General features: G+C 43.9%; 1 protein-coding gene across 5 annotated transcripts in view; it reads left to right on the top strand.

Moving 5' to 3' along the window:
• Positions 1-24,840, top strand: part of BICD1 (BICD cargo adaptor 1) — a 310,709-nt gene that overhangs the window by 233,971 nt on the left and 51,898 nt on the right. For all 5 annotated transcript variants that reach the window (XM_050918364.1, XM_050918391.1, XM_050918401.1 and 2 more), the window contains exons 5-6: positions 1,829-2,923; positions 15,415-15,566. In XM_050918364.1, coding sequence (XP_050774321.1) covers positions 1,829-2,923; positions 15,415-15,566 — 1,247 coding nt within the window. The remainder of the gene's footprint in view (positions 1-1,828; positions 2,924-15,414; positions 15,567-24,840) is intronic.

The raw sequence follows: 24,840 nt of genomic DNA, 5'->3' as shown, positions 1-24,840 counted from the left end.
AAATAAATAAATAAATAATGATGATGAAAGAATGGCAGAGTTTTTCACAGAAACTGCTACATTAATTTGTACGCTTAGGGGAGAAATGTATATGTATCATTATGATGCATTATATCATGAGGTAGGCTGAATAATGTGTGGTGGTTGTTTAAAATTCAGAGAACATATTTTGAGATAAATCTGATATTTAATGAGAAAACAGTCACTGTCAATTTAGATACCTAAGCAGAATTGCTAGGGAAGTGGGTAGCCCTTGATGAAATAAGCATTAATAATAAGAAATAATGACCACTTGTCATTAGACTACTGCAAATGGGAGTGGGAGTTGAGATTTTCAGACACTCTAGGAGATTTATATGTGTACCTACAATTCAATTTTAAAATTAATGGCTGGTTGTCATAAACAGATAGCGAAGGGTTAATGTCTCTTTCACCTGGAAAGAAGTAACCTGAAACACCTGACCAGAGGACCAATCAGGAAACAAGATTTTTTCAAATCTGGGTGGAGGGAAGTTTGTGTCCGAGTCCTTTGTTCTTTGGTCTTCTGCCTGTCTCTCTCTCGGCTATGAGAGGATTTCTGTTTCCTGCTTTCTAATCTTCTGTTTCCAAGTTGTGAGTACAGAGATCATAAAACAATAAGGGTTATTGTTTTTTTCTTTTGTATTTACATGGTGTAGTAGCTGGAATGTTTTGAATTGTATTCTTTTTGAATAAGGCTGTTTATTCATATTTCTTTTAAGCAATTGACCTTGTATTTGTCACCTTAATACAGAGAGACCATTTTTATGTATTTTTTCTTTCTTTTTATATAAAGCTTTCTTTTAAGACCTGTTGGAGTTTTTCTTTAGTGGGGAACTCCAGGGAATTGAGTCTGTGCTCACCAGGGAATTGGTGGGAGGAAGAAGTCAGGGGGAAATCTGTGTGTGTTAGATTTACTAGCCTGACTTTGCATACCCTCTGGGTGAAGAGGGAAGTACTTCTGTTTCCAGGACTGGAAGTAGAGAGGGTGGAATCCCTCTGTTTAGATTCACGGAGCTTGCTTCTGTGTATCTCTCCAGGAACACCTGGAGGGGGGAAGGGAAAAGGTTTATTTCCCTTTGTTGTGAGACTCAAGGGATTTGGGTCTTGGGGTCCCCAGGGAAGGTTTTTGGGGGGACCAGAGTGCCCCAAAACACTCTAATTTTTTGGGTGGTGGCAGCTTTACCAGGTCCAAGCTGGTAACTAAGCTTGGAGGTTTTCATGCTAACCCCCATATTTTGGACGCTAAGGTCCAAATCTGGGACTAGGTTATGACACTGGTGTGTCTAAATTTCCTCAAGTGCTTTGAAATTTCAACTAGGTTACATAGCTGGGGGGTGGAAATGCTATTGGCAATGTTTGGTGACCAGCACATGAAGATTGAGAACTGGCCTATACAGGGGCTGCAGAGCACCATTTAAAGTGTGTGTGTGTGTGGGGGGGAGAATAGATCCCTGCCCTCCTCCTGACCCTTCTCTTCCCCTCTCTGGCACCCCACCATCAACCTGACCCTCTTGGCCTGTGACCCCGTCCACCTACCCCCTCCAATTTTGAGCAAATCACGCTGCAACCTGGTGCAGATGTTTGTCCCACTCATGTTTGTCCCAACAGCCTCTCCGTCATGACAGAGAGGAGTCCAGGACAAATTTGAGCAAGTGGCATTGTGACCTGGCACACGTGGTTGCAGCACCACTGAGGTTTGGCCTGGCCAAAAAGTCGGGCTATGGCATATGTTTCGTGGCCTATGGATCTAGGTCTCTTAGTTTAATTCCCTTCTCAAATGTTAATATTCTTTATTATATCATTCCAGGTGGAGAGAGAAAAAGCTATTCTCCTTGCCAACCTTCAGGAGTCCCAAACGCAGCTAGAACACACAAAGGGAGCCCTGACTGAGCAACACGAGCGGGTCCACAGGCTCACAGAGCACGTCAACGCCATGAGGGGACTGCAGAGCAACAAGGAGCTGAAAGCAGAGCTAGACTGTGAGAAGGGCCGAGACTCCAGCGAGGAAACGCATGATTATGAAGTAGACATCAATGGCCTGGAGATCCTAGAGTGTAAATACAAAGTGGCCGTGACAGAAGTGATTGACCTTAAAGCTGAGATAAAGGCCTTAAAGGAGAAATACAATAAATGTGTGGAAACATACACCGAAGAAAAGACGAAGTATGAAAGCAGGATCCAGAGGTATGATGAGCAGGTGACAAACCTGGAAAGATCAACGAAGGAAAGTTACGAGAAAATGGTTCACATAGAAAAAGAGTTGCAAAGGATGACGAGCATAGCGAATGAAAACCATAATACCCTCAACACAGCCCAGGATGAGCTGGTGACATTTAGTGAGGAGCTGGCTCAGCTCTATCACCATGTATGTTTGTGTAATAATGAAACTCCAAATAGGGTCATGTTGGACTATTACAGGCAAAGTAGAGTCACTCGTAGTGGGAGCCTGAAGGGACCTGATGATCCTAGGGGGCTCCTGTCTCCACGGCTTACCAGAAGAGGAACGGCATCCCCGGTAGAAGCCAGGACCCCAACTGAGCATGTTTCGAAAGAGAGCACAGAGGCTGGCAAAGAACAAAGTCCAACCAAGACACCTACGATTTCTCCTGTCATCACGGCCCCTCCTTCCTCTCCAGTCTCTGACACCAGTGACATACGCAAAGAGCCAATGAATATCTACAACCTAAATGCAATAATACGGGACCAAATCAAGCACCTGCAGAAGGCTGTAGATCGGTCACTGCAGCTGTCACGCCAGCGTGCAGCAGCACGTGAACTGGTGCCCATGATTGATAAGGACAAGGAGGCCTTAATGGAAGAGATACTGAAACTGAAGTCCCTGCTGAGTACAAAACGGGAGCAGATAGCAACCCTGAGGGCAGTGTTGAAAGCCAACAAACAGGTAAGTGAGTAGCAATGCTGTCAGTTTGTGGTGATCAGTATTTTCATAGCTGATTTATGTGCCTTTCAGCAGATATTGTGGTAGACATTGAAGACTCAGCTGATCATCTTTCCAGTCAGTCACAATGAAGCTGAGGGTTTTCTTGTTTAACTCCCTGCAATCTTTCTGCATAGTCCTTTTACAGCACCCAACCTTGACCTAAAGGAGTCAGAGTGAGTGACTTGCTGCAGAGTTTGAGACCTCAATGTCATTACATGGATCAGCCCGGGGTGAAAGTAAGTTAAAGAACTTACTGGTATGCCAGAGTCCTCAACAGGGGTGTGGCCTCAATTGGAAGAGGCATAGCCTAAACCAGAAGAGGAGGATGCCTTTAAATCATCCCCAGAGCCATAGGTGCCAACTTTTCCTGGCGCCAGTGGTGCTCGACCCCCTCCCTTGGACCCTGGCCCTGCCCCGACTCCACCCCTGCCCCCATTCCAATCCCTTCTCAAAGTCCCCACCCCAACTTCCCTGATCCCTGCGCCTATTGGACCCTTCCCCATATCCCCGCCCTGGCCTCGCCTCTTCCCCGATCGTGCCACATTCCCCCTGTTCCTCCCTCCCTCCCAGCGCTTTCTGCCACAAAACAGCAGTTTTGCAGTGCCAAGCACTGAGAGCGAGCGGGAGAAGCGGAGGAGTGCTCAGGGGAGGAGCCGGAGGTGGAGGTGAGCCGGGGAGGAGGGGAGCTGCATCCACCAATTTTTTCCTGTGCGGCTCCAGACCTAGAGCACCCACAGAGTCAGTGCCTATGCCCAGAGATACCAGCTGCAGAGCTACCAGTGCTCCGGCAGCTGGGCTTAGACGGCACTTTAAAAGGCCTGGGGCTCTAGCGGTGGGCAGTCCCAGGCCCTTTACATCCCCACAGGAGCCCTGCTGCCGCTAGCCCGGGGTAGTGGCAGCAAGGCTCAGGCGGTGCTTTAAAAGGCCTGGGTCTCCCTGCAGCATCAGGAGCCCCAGACCCTTTAAATCACCATGTGAGCCCAGCTGCCAGAGCACCAGGGTAGCAGCAGCAGGGCTACTGTGGGGATTTAAAGGGCCAGGGGCTCCGGCCGCTGCAGGGAGACCCGGCCCCTTACAGGACCACCTGAGCCCTGCTACCACTATCCCAGGGCTTTGGCAGTGGGGCTCAGGAGGTGATTTAAAGGGCTCTGGCTGTTGCAGGGAGCCCTGGGTCCTTTAAATCGCCAGCCTGGGTAAGCCGGTCCAGTCTGGCATGGCATACCGGTCTGTACCAGGTTACTTTCACCTCTGGATCAGCCTACAGGAGAAGGAGAAGGGCAGTAAGAAAGGCACAGCTAGAGCCGAGCCCTAACATGGCTCCCTAGTGGGTCTCCTGATTTGAGAAGAAATCAGGTTTTGAAGGCCACAACCAAACCTGGGTCTTCCAAATGGTAACATCATGTGCTGTAGCCTTGAGGCAGTATGCAACTCCAGGGTGCTTGGGAATTAAAAAAAACATTCATTGCAGTTACACAGCCAAAGATCTCAAAACACTTTACAAATGTGTGTATCATTACCCCATTTTACAGGTGGGGATACTGAGGCATAGAAAGGCTAAATGATTCCACCAAAGACATGAAGTGGGTCAGGATTAGAATCCAGGCCTCCTGACTCCCATTCCCCAGCTGTAACCATTGGACTACAATATCTTTGTGCTATCCTAACAACGGTGGGTGCTCTCTGCTAAACAAATTCAGTGATTGATCCCTTTATAGTCAACAGTAGTTAAATGGCAGCAATAACCCACGCACTCTAGGTAGGGGAAAACATTTATTTCTGCAAAGCAAAATGATCAGCAAAATTGTAGACCCTTCTGATTATTGAACAATGTCTGATCATTTAATACAAATGAGTGGATCACACAACTCTCCTGGGTATGCAAATCTCTTATCCAATTTGGATACTAGTTTGTCATTGCAGTCACCTGGCCAGATATTATGGGTCTGGTTTTCCTTTCTATACTGGTTTTTCATCAGTAAAACTCTATTGACTTAAATGCAGTTACTCCTGATTTTGAGTGGGTTGGAATTTTTCCAATATTTGTTTTTCAGAAATGCCATTTTATTGCCATTGAAATTTTTTGTCTGTCATTTCTAAAATAAGAAATACTGGATTTTTTTAAGAAATATGTATCACTTTTGGAAAAAGCTGATCAAAAACACCACTTTTTTAATTGTTATTTTGAAAATGATAAAAAGGAGATTAAAAAAATTTCAAAAATGAAATAAAGATTTTAAAATTTGTCTCAAATTTTCTTTTCAGTTTGTGACCAGGTCTATTCTTGATATTGTATAGTAAGACGAGAATAAGGTGCATTGTATGTTAAATGTAAAATGTCAATCATCACCATGTTCATTTATTTGTGTTATACCCCTATCGCCAACGCTTTGCCTTTGTACCTTTAGGCACCAGTCTTACAAACTATTATGCACGTTGTTCTCTGCAAAAATCTAGGGCACCCTGCCTATACCCTGCCAAGGGCTCAAGGCATAAACTGGTTAATTTTGGTACCCCCACCCTTTCCTTACAGAGGGCTCGGGTTGTAAAGCACATACCCTTACCCATGGAGCTCAGGGTAAACCTGGTCAATTTAAGTACCCCCCCTTTCACATGGGGCTCTGGGCTATACAGGTCTGCGTAACGTTTTCCCAGTGAAAGAGCCTCACATAGCTATGCTCTAAACATCTATTTATTAGCAGCACACACAAAATACATCTGCCAAGCAAAGCTATTATGCTCACCACTCCCAAAATATATACAAATTTCATCTGATGGCCAGTCAGGATCCACTCATCTGGGGATGCTGGTGCTGCCTCTGCACATCACGGTCATGCAAGGGGGTCAGAGTTCTAGCAGTTTGATGTTGAACTGCAGGCTGGAGATGGTTCCTAAAGAGCATTGTTTTTCATTTATATTATATAGGTAAAACTAGCTCCATCCTTCAAATTTACTAAACCTATTACATTATTCAACACCCCTAGGTAACAACATTTAACCAGTCATGCACTGGCACCTATGTTTTCTTCTCCCTGCTCTTTACATTTTATCTTTCATGCCCAAATTGTACCTTATTTATGACCTCCTTTGTTTGTGCAGATTGTCAGTATAAATTCACTGGTCAGAGCTTATCTTATCTATTTCCCCATTTGTTAGGGGTTTTCTGTATCCTCCCTAAACTACCCAGCGCCTGGGTGTCTCTACTTTACAACCCTCGGTGTTAGAACTCTTGTTAGGGGCATTCCTGAGGTGGGAGTGTCTTAGCAGCAGCAGAGCATTTTTTTAATTTTAGTGGTGAAATCCCTGAGTTTCACCCAAGGCTAATCAAGGCTAGTTTAGTATGGGGATGAGCTAAGTCCCAGGCTTACACAAGGCTGGTCAAGGCGAGGTTAGCGTGGGGGTGAGCCAAGTCCGAGGCCTACAATGTACTTTAAGCAGGTGTAGTTCCACTGACATGCATAGAACTACTTATCCTCAAGCATGTGTTCAAGTGTTTGCAGGATCACGGCCATAGATTGTAAACTCTTGAGGGCTTTTCCATCATCTGTGTTAGTTCAGAGAACAGGACAATGAGTCCCAATCCTGATTAGGTCACTGCTGTAATATAAATGATGATAGGCTGAAAATGTAAAATCACCCAGAGGTCAGGAAATACAACACTAAAGATTCCAACAGCAAAGTTAACTTGGCTGTATTGTACATCCAGTGAATTTTATGCCATATCGGTTTTTTTACATGTATATTAAGATACACAGTTAACTAAAGAAAGAGAACTCATGGATCTTATGTATGTGAAATGAAGGTGTTGCAACCCTGCCCTGAAAAGTTGTTGTGTGAAAAAGCACAGTGGGATTCTGTGTCTGTTTCTCAATGACTCCAGTCAATTGTGCTCAATTTGCAAGTAAAAAGATGTCTCTTAATTGCTAACTTTGCAAACTCATCCTAATATTTGAAAGCCAATCAGCTTTATTTCCATGTCATGCTTCACCAACAATAATCTAACTCAGGGGTTGGCAACCTATGGCACGCGTGCCAAAGACAGCGCACAAGCCAATTTTTAATGGCATGCTGGAGCCTGCCAGGACTCCAGCATGCCATTAAAAATCCTGCCCAGCCCGGCCTGCTCTCCTCTGCCCTCTGCTCCCCTCCCTCCGCTGTGTGCATAGGGTAGGCAAATGGCCCCACTCTCCCAATGCGGCAGGCCGGAGGGTCCGTGCTCCTGGGCCAGAGCGCCGGGCCAAGCACAGCAAGCTGCCGCCTACCTCGCCTTCTCCCCTCCCCTGGAGCCATGCGCGTAGCGCTCTGAGGTTCGGGGCTGTGCGCTCCCACAGTGCAGTTTGGCTCTGCCGGGAGGCAGAAACGCTCCCCCCTCCCCTGAAGCCTTGCCACCCTACATGCTCCCGCGGGGCAGTGATTGGCTCCGCAGGGAGGGAAAGACACTCCTTGCTCAACCGGAGCTCTGCTGCCATGCGCACAGTGCTGTGAGGGGCGGGGCTGTGTGCTCCCACGAGGCAGCGTATCTGGCTCTGCTTGGAGCCTCATAAGGGGTTCAGGGCTGGGAGGGGTTGGATAAGGGGTGGGGGCAGTCAGGGGACAGGGAGAAGGGTGGGTTGGATGTGGAAGTGCTTAGGGGAAGGGGGTCTCTGGAGGGGGCAGTCAGGGAGCAGGGGGGGTTGGATGGGACATGGGAGTCCCAGGGTCTGTCAGGGGGTGGATAGGGGTCAAGGCAGTCAGTGGACTGGGAGCAAGAAGGGTCCTGGGGGGGCAGTTAGGGTGGAGGGTCTCTGGAGGGGTTGGGACAGGCAGGGAGCAGGAGTGAGGGTTGGATGGGTCGAGAGTTCTAGGGGTCCTGTCAGGGGGCAGGGAGTGGTTGGATAGGCATGGGAGTCCTGGAGATCTGGCTCGGGGCGGGGGTGTGGATAAGGGTTGGGGCAGTCAGGGGACAGGTAGGGGGTAGGGTCCAGTCAGGGGACAAGGAACAGGGAGGCTTAGATAGGAGGTGGGGTCCTGGGGGAAAGTTGGGGCAGGGGTCCCAGGAGGGGGTAGTCAGGGGACAAGGAGCAGGGGGTTGGGAGTTCTTAGAGGAGCAGTCACCCAGCCCTCTGCCCTGAGCCCTGACCCCCCTTCACACACACACACACACACACACACCACCCTCTGCGCTGAGCCCTGCACCCCTGCCACCACCCAGGCTCCTGCCCTGAGCCCTATACCTCCCTCATACACACCCCAGCCCTCTGCTTGACTCCTTCATCCCCCGCCCCACAACCCTAGCCCTGACTCTGGTACCCCCACACATACCCAGCCCCCCACTGCCCTGACTCTTGTATTCCCCCACATCCCCAGCCCTCAGCCCTGACTCCAGCCCTCTGCCCTGACTCTTGTACCCCTCCACATCCAGCCCCCACACATCCAATGCACCTGCCACATCCCCACCCCTACCCGGAGCATCAAACGGGAGCTCCTGCACACACAATCCACATTCCCACCTGCACCCCTTGCATCAAATGAGAGCTGCCCAGGTAAATGCCCCACACCCGAACCTCCTGCCCCAACCCTGAGCCCCCTCCCTCATTCTAGCTCCTGGCCAGACCCTTCACCCCCAGCCCTGTGCTCAGTGCACTCCCATCCTCAGCTCACGGCAGAGAGAGGAAGAGAATGGCCAGAACCAGGGAGAAGGTAGGTACCCACTGTATGTGGGGAGGGCCGGGACCCCTGACTGGTAGCGGGCTGAGCGAATCTGGCAGCTGGATCCCGGCCGGCAGGAGCCGGCAGATGGAACCCCTGAGCGGCAGTGGGCTGAGCCACTCAGTCCACTACCGGTCTGGGGTTCTGGCCGCCAGCCCTGCATAGCCCGCTGTCGGTCTGGGGTTCTGGCTGCCAGACCCTTGCCAGCCGAGGTCCCAGCCGCAGGCCTCGCTCAGCCCACTGCCGGCCTAGGTAAACAGAACCCCAGACCAGCAGCAGGCTGAGTGAGCCGGCGGCGTAAGATCAACATTTTAATTTCATTTTAAATGAAGCTTCTTAAACATTTTGAAAACCTTGTTTATTTTACAATACAACACTAGTTTAGTTATAATATATAGACTTATAGAGAGAGACCTTGTAAAAAACATTAAAATGTATGACCGGCATACAAAACCTTAAATTAGAGTGAATAAATGAAGACTCGGCACACCGCTTCTGAAAGGTTGCCGACCCCTGATCTAACTATTAATATAGGTCCTTATGAGGCCCTTATCACTATAGTATCTGAGCACAAGTAACCCTATCCTAATACAGGTATATTGTTGATGTAGATGTGGTGTAACTAAGATACACCCTTGCTCTAGGCCAGGGGTCGGCAACCTTTCAGAAGTGGTGTGCCAAGTCTTCATTTATTCACTCTAATTTAAGGTTTCGCATGCCAGTAACACATTTTAACATTTTTAGCAGGTCTTTTTCTATAAGTCTATAATATATAACTAAACTATTGTTGTATGTAAAGTAAATAAGGTTTTTAAAATGTTTAAGAAGCTTCGTTTAAAAATAAATTAAATTAAAATTCAGAGCCCCTCGGACTGGTGGCCAGGACCCGGGCAGTGTGAGTGCCACTGAAAATCAGCTCCCATACCACCTTCGGCACACGTGCCATACGTTGCCTACTCCTGCTCTAGGCCCTTTGATCTAGGTAAAAGGGCAGAGTGCAGGGGCTGTGAAAGCCTCAGACCCAGCCAGGGGAGGATTCTCCAGCACAGAACCCCAGAAGAGAGTCCTGAGGCTGCGCTCAGAGGACTCGGAGGTGTGTGGTTGGGGAGCTGCTGGGACTGCAGTGCTCAGAGTTGAGAAGATTCCAGGCAGCCCTGCAGACAATATAGCAGCCTAGGAAGGCTGTGGTAACTTAGGGCCTGTCTTAAGTAAAACAGTTAGCTCAAGTTAATATGTTATCTTTACTGCACTGGAGCTAGTGTAGCTGAGGACAACTACACTGCAAGGCAACAGACAGCAGAGTTACATGGAGTCATTTGATTAGCAGCTTGGAGTGATTAGATTAGCTGATGATGAGTTATAACTTGAGCTGTTGCATCTTCACTGCATTATTAGCTCAAGCTTCAACCCACCCCACTAATGGGCCAGCTATCTCCTAGCTCAAGCTTAAAGTACCACTTACGCTAGAGATTTGTGTGTGGATGGGCGTCAAGTTAGGGCTGACACTCAAGACACACCCTCAGACAGTCTCCTAGGACTGTCTAGGTTATGCCAGGGGTCCCAGGGCTGCCTGGGATTGGAAGGAGACAATGGCACAAAGCCACCATAGGCCCACCTCCTTCTGGGTTGCAAATACTGTGCTGTGCTTTTAGAAAGGTCAGCACATATTCTCATCCTTTGTGTCCAAGAAAGCAGTCGAGACCCATCCCATCCCTGGCCTCTTTGATTCTTGCTACATTGGCCTTGGTATTCTAAATAATGTCTAAAATCCTTTTTAGAAATGGCATCACTGTTTTAAAAAATGTCTATTGTTTTTTATTATTATTATTATTATTATTATTATTATTGTGATTAATTTTTCTTTGATTTTTTATAAAGAAACACAATGAAAAGTACAAAAGGGGTAAATGACTTACAGCTTGTTGATGTTTAGAAATACAGCATGCTTCATGGGAACTTCAATACAAGTATGCAATTTTACAAGTAAACAGTCACAGCAATGAAGAATTTTGCTTTTTTGATAACATCTTCTGGTCAGGAACAGTGGGCATAATACTAAAAAAGAGGCATTAAATTAATGTCAAGAAGTTAGTGTTTTTAGGAAAACATACCTATTTAAGAAGAGCATATTACTCTCTTCTTACCATCATTCAACTCAAGGAAAGGCTCCTCAGAAACAAAATGCAGGATTATGGTTTGGATATTGCTTAGGTAATGACATTACACAGTAAACCTAGGAAACATGGGTGCTATCTAGTGGCCACCAAGTAGCACTGTAACTTCATTCTGAAGAAAACTGCATCATGTTGCTAAAAGAAACAGTACAATGAAGTGTTTCACTAACATTTTCTGCTAAGTTGGCATTATAACCAGTAGTTCCTGAAAAAAAAATGTACAGTACTGCCTCTTAAATTGAATTATGCTTATCTGACTGAAGGAAAACAATCAAGGAATTTACAGTCCTCTTTGCTCATATTACAGTAGCCCTCAAAAGCGCCAAACAGGATTAGAGTCCCATTATGCTAAAAAAAATACTAACTTAGAGGAGGACAGTGTCTTCCTCAAAGACCTTGCAACCTAAAATATCCAGACAAAAAACAGAAAAAGGGTGGTGAAAAGGGGATCAAGCAGTTTGATCAAGGTTATGATGATGAACATACCTTTTGTTAGTTCACGTCTTCTTTTTGTTTTATGTATACATTTATTCAGCGCTTCACTTGCTGTATCAACACTAGTTTGGGAGCAAAACATAGAATCTTAAAAATCTAAAGCAATAGTAAAGTAATTATACTAACCATATGGCTCACATCAATAATGGTTCTGATTTTTGGTTTCAAATAAAATGTAGAAAATAAAATAAACCTGCCTACAATAGGGAAATTCAACAGCCTGAGAATTTCCTTTACATTAATTAAAAATAAATACATACATTAAATAAAATCCCCTACTTCAGGCAAATATGGTGAACAGTAGGACTCTCTAGTCCCCTCTAGTTTATTCAGTATCCATTTTACATATGTGCTGGCTGCAGCCATGATGCTTCTATCTTTGACAACTGGGGTGTCTCCTCAAGTCCTGAGACATTGCAGGAATTATTTGAGGGCCTAAAATATCCCCCAAAGCCTGAGCCTTAAGCCAAAAGCCTGGAGTTAGGCAGGTATAGTAAAATGGAGGTTTTGTACTTTGAATGCAAATGTAGATCATGATACTAAGTACTCCTCAAAGTGCTATGTATTTTCCATAACTAAAATAGCAGGCCCATTGTTTTGCTTTTTTATGTGTAAAAAATGAAGTACTTACCATTTTAGCATTTTTCATTTTTTTTCAGTAACAAGTATAGCTCATTTGTTTTGCTTCACACACTGTTACCACAAAGCAAGTGGCAAGACATTTCTAAATGTGTAAAGTTGTCTTGAAACTTGAAATATCTAAACTGAAAAAGAGTAAACAGAGCAAAGTTTGCATGTGGGCTATAGTTTTAAGGCCACAACTTTTGAGAGATTGAATTTGGAACAGAAAAAGGGTCCTTCTATAATATTGATAGACTGGGGGAAGAGTTGAGACAGGCAATGCAAACGTATGCACGTACAGATGCTCTGCCCTATTCCTTTGGAAGCCATTTAGGTATATCTGCAGGTTTGATAGAGGAATTTGTTTTCTGTTATCTTGCCTAGCTGTATTTTTCTTGATTTTGTTTGCTTTGCCTTTGGTGCGCTTGTACTGGCTTATGTTTGAAGATGACTTTGAGAAGAGTTGCCTGAGACTACATAATTTTACATGTAAAAGCTTGTGTGGAGCAGAGGAAGCTCACTGGGGACCTCCTGGAGGATTTTCAGTTTTTAATTTTGTTATATACCTACTCTTTTAGACTACAATGTATTGAGAAGAGAAAGACCTGAAGGTTTTGATGCATTGACTCTCATTTTTGGATGGGAATTCAGGAGTAGTTATAATAATTTACATTTATAAATTTCTTTTTACCCTGTACGGTCCTAAAACTGTTTACAAATATAAACTGAAAGACAAACTAAATGTTGGGATCGCTTCAACCAGCAAAGAAACACAGTTGTTCTGGGGTGGAATGTTGCAGCACTGTAGGCAGCAATATCAAAACAGGATATGACATACAGAATGCCATATCCATATATCTGTTGTACAATTTTTAGCACTGTCGCACCAAAGAAAAAGATCCTTGAGAAATCATGTCAGCTGTAGCAGAGGAGTACAGACTGTATTTTAAGTCTGACAGTGTGTATCCTAGATGGGGAGTGGCAGTGGGAGACAGTTCAGGAATGGGCGGTAACTGTTCTCTAAAATTCTCTTGTACCAGCTCAGAGGAAATTAACACAGCCATGATTTACCAGATAGATGTTTCCTTGAAATCCACATTATCAACTAGTAAGGTTCTAGAGGAATGTTTATATTGTCCCTCTCAAAATGGCAATCATCTCCCATTGTTCTCAATGAGACTAAGGCCCCAGATTCCCTATGGGACGATGATTAGTCCCCCGTGCTGTGTGGAGGTAGAGATACTCAGTATCATTGTGAACAATGAGGGGGAGAGAGAGAGAGAGAGACCTTCCTCAAAATGGCCACCAACGGGTGAGTGTCATAGTTCCTGTCCTATTGAGAACCGTGGAAGATAGCAGACATTTTGAAAAAGGGCTTTTCTTTGTAGAGTTCTCAGTAGTACAACGCTGTATTGAGACTTTCAGTTATCAAGAATAGGAAAAATTACCATTAATCCAAAAATAAATTATTAAAATGCAGTCAATGCACACATTTTCTCTGAGTGCTAACTCTATGGGAAGTTATGATGTATGGGAAATGTGTTATTCCGTTACTGAGATCATTGGGGGTGGGGAAGGGCAAAGTCTAGCACCAGATACTAAATTACTTTACGTCAGTTTGATTCCTAAACAAATCAGCAGCTGTACTTGTAAACTCTTAGAAGATACATTCTATACTCAAACAAGAAGTGTGGTAAATTTGGGGAGGATATGCAGTATTGTTCATACAAAGCAAAGAAGTCTGGATTCCGGCTTTTAAGTACAAAACAGAACTCAGCCTTAACTATGGAGTCACTAAAAACACCTCCGTAAGGCACCCATGGCATCTTTAAATGACAGTGACTATTGGGCTAAGTAATCTGCAGATGAGAACTCTTGACACGTGTCCTATCTCTCTCATACCACTGAACCACTACCGCCAAACAAGTAGATACAACAGTCATTAATAATGTAATTACAACTTGATTTCTTCAAATATGGCTGTGGCCGAGCTCTGACCTTCTCCCCGTGGGTCCTGCACTTCTAGGCGATTTATGCTAGCCTCAGTGGCTCACTGTGACCCTCCATGTAGCCCTTCTCTCTCTAGGGCCAGGGTTACAGATTACTGAGCCCTTTTCATCATAGGTCAGCAAGGAGGTTGGTGAGAGAACTCCCACAGTCTCTGTTGTCCCTGGGGGCTTATTTCAGAACAGTTTAGCCTCCTGTCCTGACAGGGTCCTGACTTCCCCTCCCAGGAGATGTTCCTGTAGCGGTGGGTTGGGGGGAACCCAGGCCTGCTTCTACTCCGGGTTCCGGCCCAAGGACTCTAATGGTAGCAGCTGTTGGCAGCCAACTTTTCACTGCCAGAGTTGCTACATTTTCCCTGGGCCATTTCCCCACAGCTCTCCTGCTTCTCCCTTCTTCACCCTTACCTTAGGGCTCCCTTACTGATGGTTTGAGGGTGTCTTCATTAACCAGCCTTTCAGCCACACTTCCTCTCCTCTGGCTCCCTGGCTCTCTTCTGCCTGACTGGAATGAGCCCTTTTTATAGTATCAGTGGGGCCTTAATTAGAGTCAGGTGGTGACATTAGCTTAATGGCCTTACTTCACTCTTTGCAGGTTAGAGTCAGATGTTCTCATTAGCCTGGAGCCACCTCTGCTCTGGTCAGTCAGGGAACAGAAAACTGTTAATCCAATGGCCAGTATATCTGCCTTCTGCTGTACCCAACTGGCCTGGGTCTATCACAATGGCCTATACACAAATGTCAGTTAATTTTAACTATCTGGAAAACTTGAAGTGACTGCATTATTCCTTTCTTAAAATCATTTGAGACAATGAAAAAACTGATGGAGATACTACATTTCCTAAAGGATCAAATTTTAATTAGTCTTAACTCTCAAATTAATTAATGAATTCACTTGTAAATTCTTAGAAAATTCATGTTATACTCAGTAAATGCTGTAAGTTTGGCGAGGATACACTGTACTTCATGTACAAAACAAAGATTGAATTCTGGTTTACGTGCAAAATAGAACTCACCTATAACTATGGAGTTGCAACTGAAGCCTCCATAGTGAACTTCCTTTCCTCTCCATCCCAACAACATGACAAACAACACCGGCCAACAGATTTCATGGTGTGTTTGGGGTGGTTACTGGATCTACGAAAGTAAATGTGGTGATCCATGGATTTCTTATATATAGTTGTCTGTAGAGTTCCATTGTTGAAGGTGATTGTGGTGTCCAGGAGGTTGATGCTGGTGTGGGAATGTTCTAGAGAGAGTTTGGTGGTTGTTGAAGTTGTGGTGGAAATCTGTGAGGGAGTTTAGGTCGTCTGTCCAGAGGATGAAAGTATCATCAATGTATCTCAGGTATATCACTGGTTTCATGGTGCATTAACTTGTGAATGAAGGTGGAAGCCAGAAATGAAATCATAACCTGGCCTCTTAGCTGTTAGCAAAGTCCCTTTTCAGAAACATATATCGCTCTCTTTTTCAGACAGCTGAAGTGGCACTGGCCAATCTGAAGAATAAATATGAGAATGAAAAATCAATGGTGACCGAAACCATGACCAAACTGCGAAATGAATTAAAGGCTTTGAAAGAAGATGCAGCAACCTTCTCATCCTTGAGAGCAATGTTTGCAACCAGGTAAGGTAAACTGCCTCATAGCTTTCTCTCCTGCTCAATAGCTGAAAGGCAAGCCTATGATGTGAGGGAGAGAACATTATCACCTACATGCATTTCCTCTCATGCTCTTGATGCGCTAGTATGTGGATACAAAAGCTACTTTCCTCAAGGTTGGTGATGCAATATCTTTTATTGTTGGTGGAAGGGACAAGCTTTTGAGCTTTCTGCAATACCAAAGCTTTGTTGAATCAAGGAGAATGAAGTTTGTAATGCAGACTCTGCAAAAGTTTCAAGCTTCCAAATGGCACCAAGCTGCATGCCTCTGAAAACAATGCTTTTAAGTGGCAATGCCAGTACAGCCTTGGGTAAAGTGTTATAAAAATAACTATATTAGAGCCCTTTATATTTGGATTTATACTCCTATTTTTTGAAGTGGAAAATAAACATTAGATTTATGTGCTTTTTGTTCACACTCCGAAAAGATAACACAGTGATTCTGCCATGTAAAAACCTTCACATTGGAAAAAAAAATCTATAATTCCCTATCAGTATGGCTCTGCTATAACCCAGCACTGATAATTATCAGGTGACTGCAATTTCTCATTGCACTGTAAATTATTATTTTCTGCAGCTGTTGGTATTTCATTTATCTTCTCGTTCATAGGTTTAAAAATGTTACACACCTTCTGCAGTGAATTTTTCAGTTCTTCCCAGCAGGATCATAATTAATCACATCTTATGTTTCTTGTTTTTTTTTTTTAACTAAAGGGAACTTTCAGTTTTAGCTGGTTTCTTAAAGGTGACTTCCAAATAATTATTTTCAAAAGATCCAATGCCTGCAGCAATATGTGCTGAATTCCCCCAAATAACCAAAGAAAGAGAGAGATTCAGGGTATGGCTACATTTGGAATTTCAAAACGCTGCCGCGGCAGCGCTTTGAAGTGTGAGTGTAGTCAGAGCGCCAGCGCTGGAAGAGAGCTCTCCCAGCGCTGCATGTAAACCACATCCCTTACAGGTGTAGCGTCCAGCACTGGGAGCCGCGCTCCCAGCGCTGCTGCCCTGATTACACTGACGCTTTACAGCGCTGTATCTTGCAGCGCTCAGGGGGGTGTATTTTCACACCCCAGTTGCAGCGCTGTAAAGTGTGAGTGTAGCCAAGCTCTCAGCACTTTATGGGATTAAATCACCCTATTTTCCCCTTCTAATCTGACACCACATTTACTGCAGGCTCCTGCTTCATGTAGTTGCCCTATCATGCACTAATTCAGGGCTTCACAAACTGGAGGTCAGGACCCCTCAGGGGGTCACGGGGTTATTACATGAGGGGTCATGAACTGTCACTGTCAGCCTCCACCCCAAACCCCACTTTGCCTCCAGCATTTATAATGGTGTTAAATATGTATACAAAATATGGCTGTCAATTACCCACAGTTAACTTATGCAATTAACAAAAAAAAAAATCGTAATTTAAAAAATTAATCTCAGTCTCAATTGCACTAAGTAATAGAATACCAATTGAAATTTATTAAATATTTTGTATGTTTTTCTACATTTTCATATATATTGTATTTTGTGTTGTAACTGAAACCAAAGTGTGTATTATTTTTTATTACAAATATTTGCACTGTAAAAATGATAAACAAAATAGTATTTTTCAATTCACCTCATACAAGTACTGTAGTGCAATCGCTTTGTTGTGAAAGTGCAATTTACAGATGTAGATTTTTTTTTTGTTACATAGGTGCACTCAAAACAAAACAATGTAAAACTTTAGAGCCTACAAGTCTACTCAGTCCTATTTCTTGTTCAGCCAATCACTAAAACAAACAAGTTTGTTTACATTTACAGGAGATAATGCTGCCCTCTTCTTATTTACAGTGTCACCAGAAAGTGAGAGCAGGCATTTGCATGGCACTTTTGTAACCAGCATTGCAAAGTATTTATGTGCCAGATATACTAAACATTTGTATACCCCTTCATGCTTTGGCCACCATTCCAGAGGACATGTTTCCATGCTGATGAGGCTCATTTTAAAAAAAAATGCATTAATTAAATTTCTGACTGAACTCCTTGGGGGAGAATTGTATGCCCCCTGCTGTTTTACCTGCATATCACATATATTTCATGTTCATACCAGTCTTGGATGATGACCCAGCACATGTTGTTCATTTTAGGAACACTTTCACAGCAGATTTAACAAAACGCAAATAAGGTATCAATGTGAGATTTCTAAAGATAGTTACAGCACTCAACCCAAGGTTTAAGAATCTGAAATGTCTTCCAAAATCTGAGAGGGATGAGGTGAGGAGCATGCTTTCAGAAGTCTTAAAAGAGCAACATTCCAGTGCGGAAACTACAGAACCCGAAAAAGAAAACTAACCTTCTGCTGGTGGCATCTGACTCAAAAGAGGATGAAAATTAACATGTGTTGGTCCATACTGCTTTGGATTGTTATCGAGCAAAACCCATCATCAGCATGGACACATGTCCCCTGGCACGGTGGTTGAAGCATAAAGGGACATATCAATCTTGAGTGCATCTGGCATGTAAATACCTTGCGATGCCAGCTACAATAGTGCCATGAGAACTCCTTTCAGGTGACCTTGTAAACAAGAAGTGGGCAGCATTATCTCCTGCAAATGTAAACAAACTTGATTGTCTGAGCAATTGGCTGAACAAGAAGTAGGACTGAGTGGACTTGCAGATTAAAATTTTACATTGTTTTAATTTTAATGCAGTTTTTGTACATAATTCTACATTTGTAAATTTATCTTTCATGATAAAGAAATTGCACTACAGTACTTGTATTTTTCAATTCACCTAATACTATTTCTTTTGTTTTCTTACAGTGCAAATACTTGTAAGAAAAAAATATAAAGTGAGCACTATACACTTTATATTCTGTGTTGTAATTGAAATCAGTATATTTGAAAATGTAGAAAACATCCAAAATATTTAAATAAATGTTATTCTATTATTGTTTAACAGTGCAATTCATCACGATTAATTTTTTAATCGCTTGACAGCCCTAATAAAAAATGATTTTAATATATTGGGGGGGTGTCACAGTCAGAGGCTTGCTATGTGCAAGGAGTCACCAGTACAAAAGTTTGAGAACCATTGCACTAATCTAACCATATTACATGCACAGTTTCATACTGGAACTTTTCTGTAGTAATTAGGAGCCAGATCAACAGCTGGTTTGAGTGAATGTAACTTCAATGACTTCACTCCAGAAATGCATGGTTTTGTATAGGTTTTAAAAATCTGTTTATTCATCTTTTAAAAAGCACACTTTGTGAGGTATATATAGATGTAGGCCATTCCAGTCTGCAACAAGGACCTGAGGAGGGTGTGGCATCAGTGGCATAAAGCAGACTGCTTATCATGTAGAGCATGAGCCAATAATCTGCTATGTGGCTGCACTTTGGAAAGCTTGAGAAAGGAAATGTCAAGGTAATGTTAGGTTGTTGGTGTACTGAATGCACTTCTTTATCCCACTTGGGACACTGTGTTCCTCCACCATTCACAGATGATTTGCTATACATTTCAAAGAGAGATGAATACAGAGATATCCCATGTGTACAATTAATTTAAATGCTAGGATGTTCTTTTGATCCGTGAATTATCAGAATACAGCATAGACAGGGACTGTTGATTACATTGTCGACCACTACACATACAGGAACTTAAGGTTGTAGTTATGTTCCTGAAAAATGTGACTTTAAGTGAAACGATGTTAAGCAAATCCAATTCCCCCATAAGAATTAATGTAAATCAGGGGGTTACCCATATATATGTAAATACACAAAAAGCACAAACATTATCTCCCCACATGTCTTTAAGTGTTGAATCTGAGTCATCTATTTTGCAGGATGTTTAACCATTTCTGGCCATGTTGACTTAACATAGCCATTAATGTTCTTCAGAGAGCACTTACTCTGGTATTCAGCCATGAAGGCTGGGAGGTGTTGTACCTCAGTTTCCCATTTTGCACAGCAGTTTAAGCTTGTAATGGTTTTTCTGCTGTGGAAAGTTTTAGGAATGTGCATGGCATTAGCTGTGAAACTTTAATGTTATTAGGCTTTTTAATCCAGAGTGTGTTCTTACTCAACCAAACAGCATAATTATAAGGGTCTCTATTATGTACCCTTTTAACATGTTCAAGGACTTTTCCAAAAGACTGTGCACAATGTACATTTTTACAGTTTTTGTTATCAGCAACAAGTTAGTCACAATTATTCACAATAATATTAACATCAGGTTTATCACCTGTGTATGTCTACAATCATCTTTGTCATGCCTCGCCTGTTCTTTAGACAAATCCTGTGTTAGTCAGCTTGTTCCGTGTTCCTTTTGAACCTTTGTAGATTCTTCTTTACTTTAGGGTTTTCCTTAACATAGGATTTCACTTTAACCACTTCCTTGGTGTTTTGGTATTTTAGAGTTAACCTGTACTTCCATTACATAATAATATTTTTCCCTTTCTCCCTGTTCTGGAGGGTCAAAATCTGAGCTCTTTTGCTTAACAGAATCCATCGGCTGGCTGGGTGTGTCCTCTTTGCTAATGGCTATGGGCAAGTCTGTCTCCCCCCAGTCAAGTCACGTAATTTACATCAACACAGACACTAGCCTGTTTACCAGTTTTCAGATCCTCAGCCTTTACCAGTTCCAAGGCTGGACTCTGTCTTAAAGAGATACCATCTATTTTCACTAGCATGTTAGATTTAAGGTTCTTTTGTCTTTCCCCTAACAACCTCTGTTTCCACATAGAATCAGAGGTCAAGACCACTAAGGCCATGGCTACACTGGCGCTTTACAGCGCTGCAACTTTTGCGCTCAGGGGTGTGAAAAAAAACACACCCCTGAGAGCTGCAAGGTACAGCGCTGTAAAGCCTCAGTGTAAACAGTGCCGCAGCGTTGGGAGCACGACTCCCAGTGCTGTGAGCTACATTCGTAGAGGATGTGGAGTACGTGCAGCACTAGGAGAGCTCTCTCCCAGCACTGGCGCTGCGACCACACTCGCACTTCAAAGCGCTGCCGCGGCAGCGCTTTGAAGTTTCAAGTGTAGCCATACCCTAAGAGACTACAAGACATATCCAAAATATCTAGAGATGAGAGTTTACTTAGGGTGACCAGATATCCCGATTTTATAGGGACAGTCCCGATTTTTGGGACTTTTTCTTATATAGGCTCCTATTATCCCCTACCCCCATCCCGATTTTTCACATTTGCTACCTGGTCACCCTAAGTTTACCTGCCATCCTCTGTATTCTCGACAGATTAACTGCACAGCTGTTCTCTTGCTCTGCAGATTCAGCTATCCAGTTTTCCCTCTGAACCTGAGATATAAACTGTTTACTCAAAGAATTAACATGAAGACATTCCTGTCCCAACAACATTGTCTCCCCAACAAGCTGATTAAACTCCCTAACAATTTTTACTTTATCTGAAATCTTCTCAAAGCTATCCACACTGGATTTTTTCAAAAGCAAGGCCAGTGGATCTGTGCACATTTGAAAGACTTTGACCATTAGGCACCAACACATTTTCCTCAGAAGAGAGACTGTTTACTATCAACAATGGCCCATTAAGAATCAAGGGAAACAATCCCTTTTCACAGACTTCAAAGACTTGACCAAGAAATTCCTTTTCTTCTGCAATATCATGTACTGCAACAGATTCTTTTTGAGCTTTATTTATGTCCAGAACCAACTTTGGCACAACAGACAAAACACCAAACTCCTTCTGAGTTTCACTTACATCCAGAATCACCTCTGGCCCATCAGGAGGATTTTTACACAGCTGCCTTTCAGGTACACTGCTAGACTTCATAGTCAAAAGATTAGAAGCATTCTCTTCTTTGTTACAAGTTTCCACACTGTCAGTGGGTAACATAGTCAAATCACCTTCATGTTTTCCTTGTGCCCTGGCTGGCTATGATATCAAGCTGATCAGACATAGTTGCCATATCTTTACCCAGCAACACACTAGCAACAGGCGAAATAGAAGCACCAGAATCGTTTAGTCTCTGGGAGCTATTTGTGACATTAACTGGGTGCAACCTAGTTACAATGTCATTATCCCTAGCAGACACAAATTTAGGACCACTTCCTTCCTGGGCTTTAGCTGTATCCAGAATCAACTTTGGGTCAACTGATAAATCTTCAACCATCAGAGGCTGACAGGCTTCTTCTGTCTGCTTTACAGACAGAGAGAGACACTGTTTCTCAGCAGGCATGCTGCTATTTAAAACAGACAAACAATTGGAGATATCTTTTTCTTTGTTCCAGCACCAATGGCTGATTTCAGACACATACCTGGAAAGTGAGGCAGCTTCCTTAACAGGCAAGTTTGCTACCCCAACACATAAACTGCTATTCTCCGTATTATACTGAGCTACTTTAAGCAAATAATTTTCATATTGGTAAGCACACTTTCACAAGTTTTACTAGCCAACAATCCATCACTCACCATGGGTACGTCTACACTATGGGATTATTCCGATTTTACATAAACCGGTTTTATAAAACAGATTGTATAAAGTCGAGTGCATGCGGCGACACTAAGCACATTAATTCAGCAGTGTGCGTCCATGGTCCGAGGCTAGCATCGATTTCCAGAGCGTTGCACTGTGGGTAGCTATTCCGTAGCTATCTCATAGTTCCCACAGTCTCCCCCGCCCCTTAGAATTCTGGGTTGAGAACCCAGTGGCTGATGGGGCAAAAATCATTGTTGCGGGTGGTTCTGGGTACATGTCGTCAGTCATTCCTTCCTCCGGGAAAGCAAACGGCAGACAATCATTTTGCGCTCTTTTTCCCTGGATTGCCCTGGCAGATGCCATAGCACAGCAACCATGGAGCCCGTTCATCTTTTCTTTTTTTACAGTCACCGTATGTGTACTGGATGCCGTGGACAGAGGCGATACTCCAGCGCTACACAGCAGCATTCATTTGCTTTTGCATGATAGCAGAGACGGTTACCAGTCATTCTGTACCGTTTGCTGCCAGTATAATTTGGCAATGAGATGACGGTTATCTGTCCTTCTGTACTGTCTGTTGCTATCATGGGTGCCCCTGGCTGAGATCAGCTGGGGGCGCAAAGGCAAAACTGGGAATGACTCCCCGAGTCAATCCCTCCTTTATGGTTTCTAAAAATAGAGTCAGTCCTGCCTAGAATATGGGGCAAGTGTACTAGAGAAGCAGTGTATCAGAGAGCACAGCTGCTCCGTGTCAGATCCTGCAGAAATGATGAGCTACATGCCATTCATGGGGGGTGCCCCTGCAACAACCCCACCTGTTGCTTCCCTCCTCCCCCAACCTTCCTGGGCTACCATGGCAGTGTACCCCACATTTGTGTCATGAAGTTATAAAGAATGCAGGAATAACAAACAGTGACTTGTTAGTGAGATAAAATGGGGGGAGGCAGCCTCCCGGTGCTATGACAGTCCAGGCAGGACATTAAGCGGTGCGGAGGAGAGGAGCCCAGCATCCCGCTGCTATGATAGTCCAGGCAGTACAGAATCTTTTCTTTACACAGGAAAGGGATGGGGCTGATGGTGCTCAGCCCCCAGTTGCTATGATGAGGACGGGTACCAGCCGTTCTGTCCCATCTACTGGGAACGACCAGGAATCATTCCTATTTTTACCCAGGCACCCCCGGCCGACCTCACCTGAGGCAAGCCAGGAGCACTCACGGGCTGATGGTGACGACAGATATCAGTCATTTTGCACCATCTGCCACCAGGGAGGGGAGAGGAGTGGATACTGCTCTTCACTGCTGCAGCATCACGTCTACCAGCAGCATTCAGTAGACATAGGGTGACACTGAAAGAAGTCAAGAAACGATTTCTTTCCCTTTTCTTTCGCGTGGGTGGGGGGAGTAAATTGACGAGCTATTCCCTGAACCACGCCGGACAATGTGTTTGAACCTACAGGCATTGGGAGCTCAGCCAAGAATGCAAATACTTTTCGGAGACTGCTGGGGACTGTGGGATAGCTGGAGTCCTCTGTACTCCCTCCCTCCCTCCATGAGCGTCCATTTGAATCTCTGGCTTCCCGTTATGCTTGTCACGCAATACTGTGTAGCATATAGATTTTTTTTTCAAACGCTTTGGCATTTTGTCTTCTGTAACGGAGCTCTGATAGAACAGATTTGTTTCCCCATACAGCGATCAGATCCATTATCTCCTGTACGGTCCATGCTGGAGCTCTTTTTGGATTTGGGACTGCATTGCCACCCATGCTGATCAGAGCTCCACGCTGGGCAAACAGGAAATGAAAATCAAAATTTCAACAGCTTTTCCTGTTTACCTGGCCACTGCATCCGAGTTCAGATTGCTGTCCAGAGTGGTCACAGTGGTGCACTGTGGGATACTGCCCGGAGGCCAATACCGTCAATTTGTGGCCACACTAACCCTAATCCAATATGGTAATACCGATTTTAGTGCTACTCCTCTCGTGGGGGAGGAGTACAGAAACTGATTTAAAGAGCCCTTTAAATCGATATAAAGGGCCTCATAGTGTGGACAGGTACAGTGTTAAATCGGTTTAAACGTGTAGTGTAGACCAAGCCCAAGACTGTACCCTTTCCTTCCTCAATTAGGACTTTAACCTGATCACCAACTTTAATTTGCTCTAAAGAAACTTTTCCCTGAGTCTCATCTAATGCCAGATTCACTTCTGGGATATTAGACGGACATGCAGAAACTTTATTCACAGACAAACTGCTTTTTTACACAGACAAACAGCTATTTTCCACCTTCCTGAGGTTAGAAACACCCTCTTTCTGATCATAACAAAATTGGTTAAACACAGACAACTATCTAAAGTCAAATAACATACCAACATTGTTATAAACTGGACTTTCAGAATGATACAAGTTTTGCTGTTCTTCCATTGCTTTTTTGATTTGGAGCTTAAGTCTGACAACCCTCTCCTCAGCAGCCAGCCATTCCATGTGACTTGCATGGGCTTCTTTCTTTGAGCAGCTTCTTTCTCCAGCTGGGCCAAAGCTTGCTTCTTTTGTATTTGAATTTCTGCCAGTCTTTGTTCAAACTGCTGCTGGTTTCTCACTGCAAGCATTTTCACTGGGTCTGCTTCCTGATCCCTTGTCATTAGCAGATTTTTCAGGTTTTGCTCCAGGGCCATTTTCTTAAAAGACAACCCCCTCTGTGAGCACGATTCTTCAAGGCTTTTTCTGTTATGATCTTTATAGGATCGTGGGTCATTCACTGTAACTGATTTTTAACCCTTAAACGCTCCAATATCAAAATTAATTTTGACAAGTGTGTGGT

The sequence above is a fragment of the Gopherus flavomarginatus genome, chromosome 1 (assembly GCF_025201925.1).
Source record: "Gopherus flavomarginatus isolate rGopFla2 chromosome 1, rGopFla2.mat.asm, whole genome shotgun sequence".
NCBI classification, from domain to species: Eukaryota; Metazoa; Chordata; order Testudines; family Testudinidae; genus Gopherus; species Gopherus flavomarginatus.
This window is presented reverse-complemented; position numbering and strand designations above follow the sequence as displayed.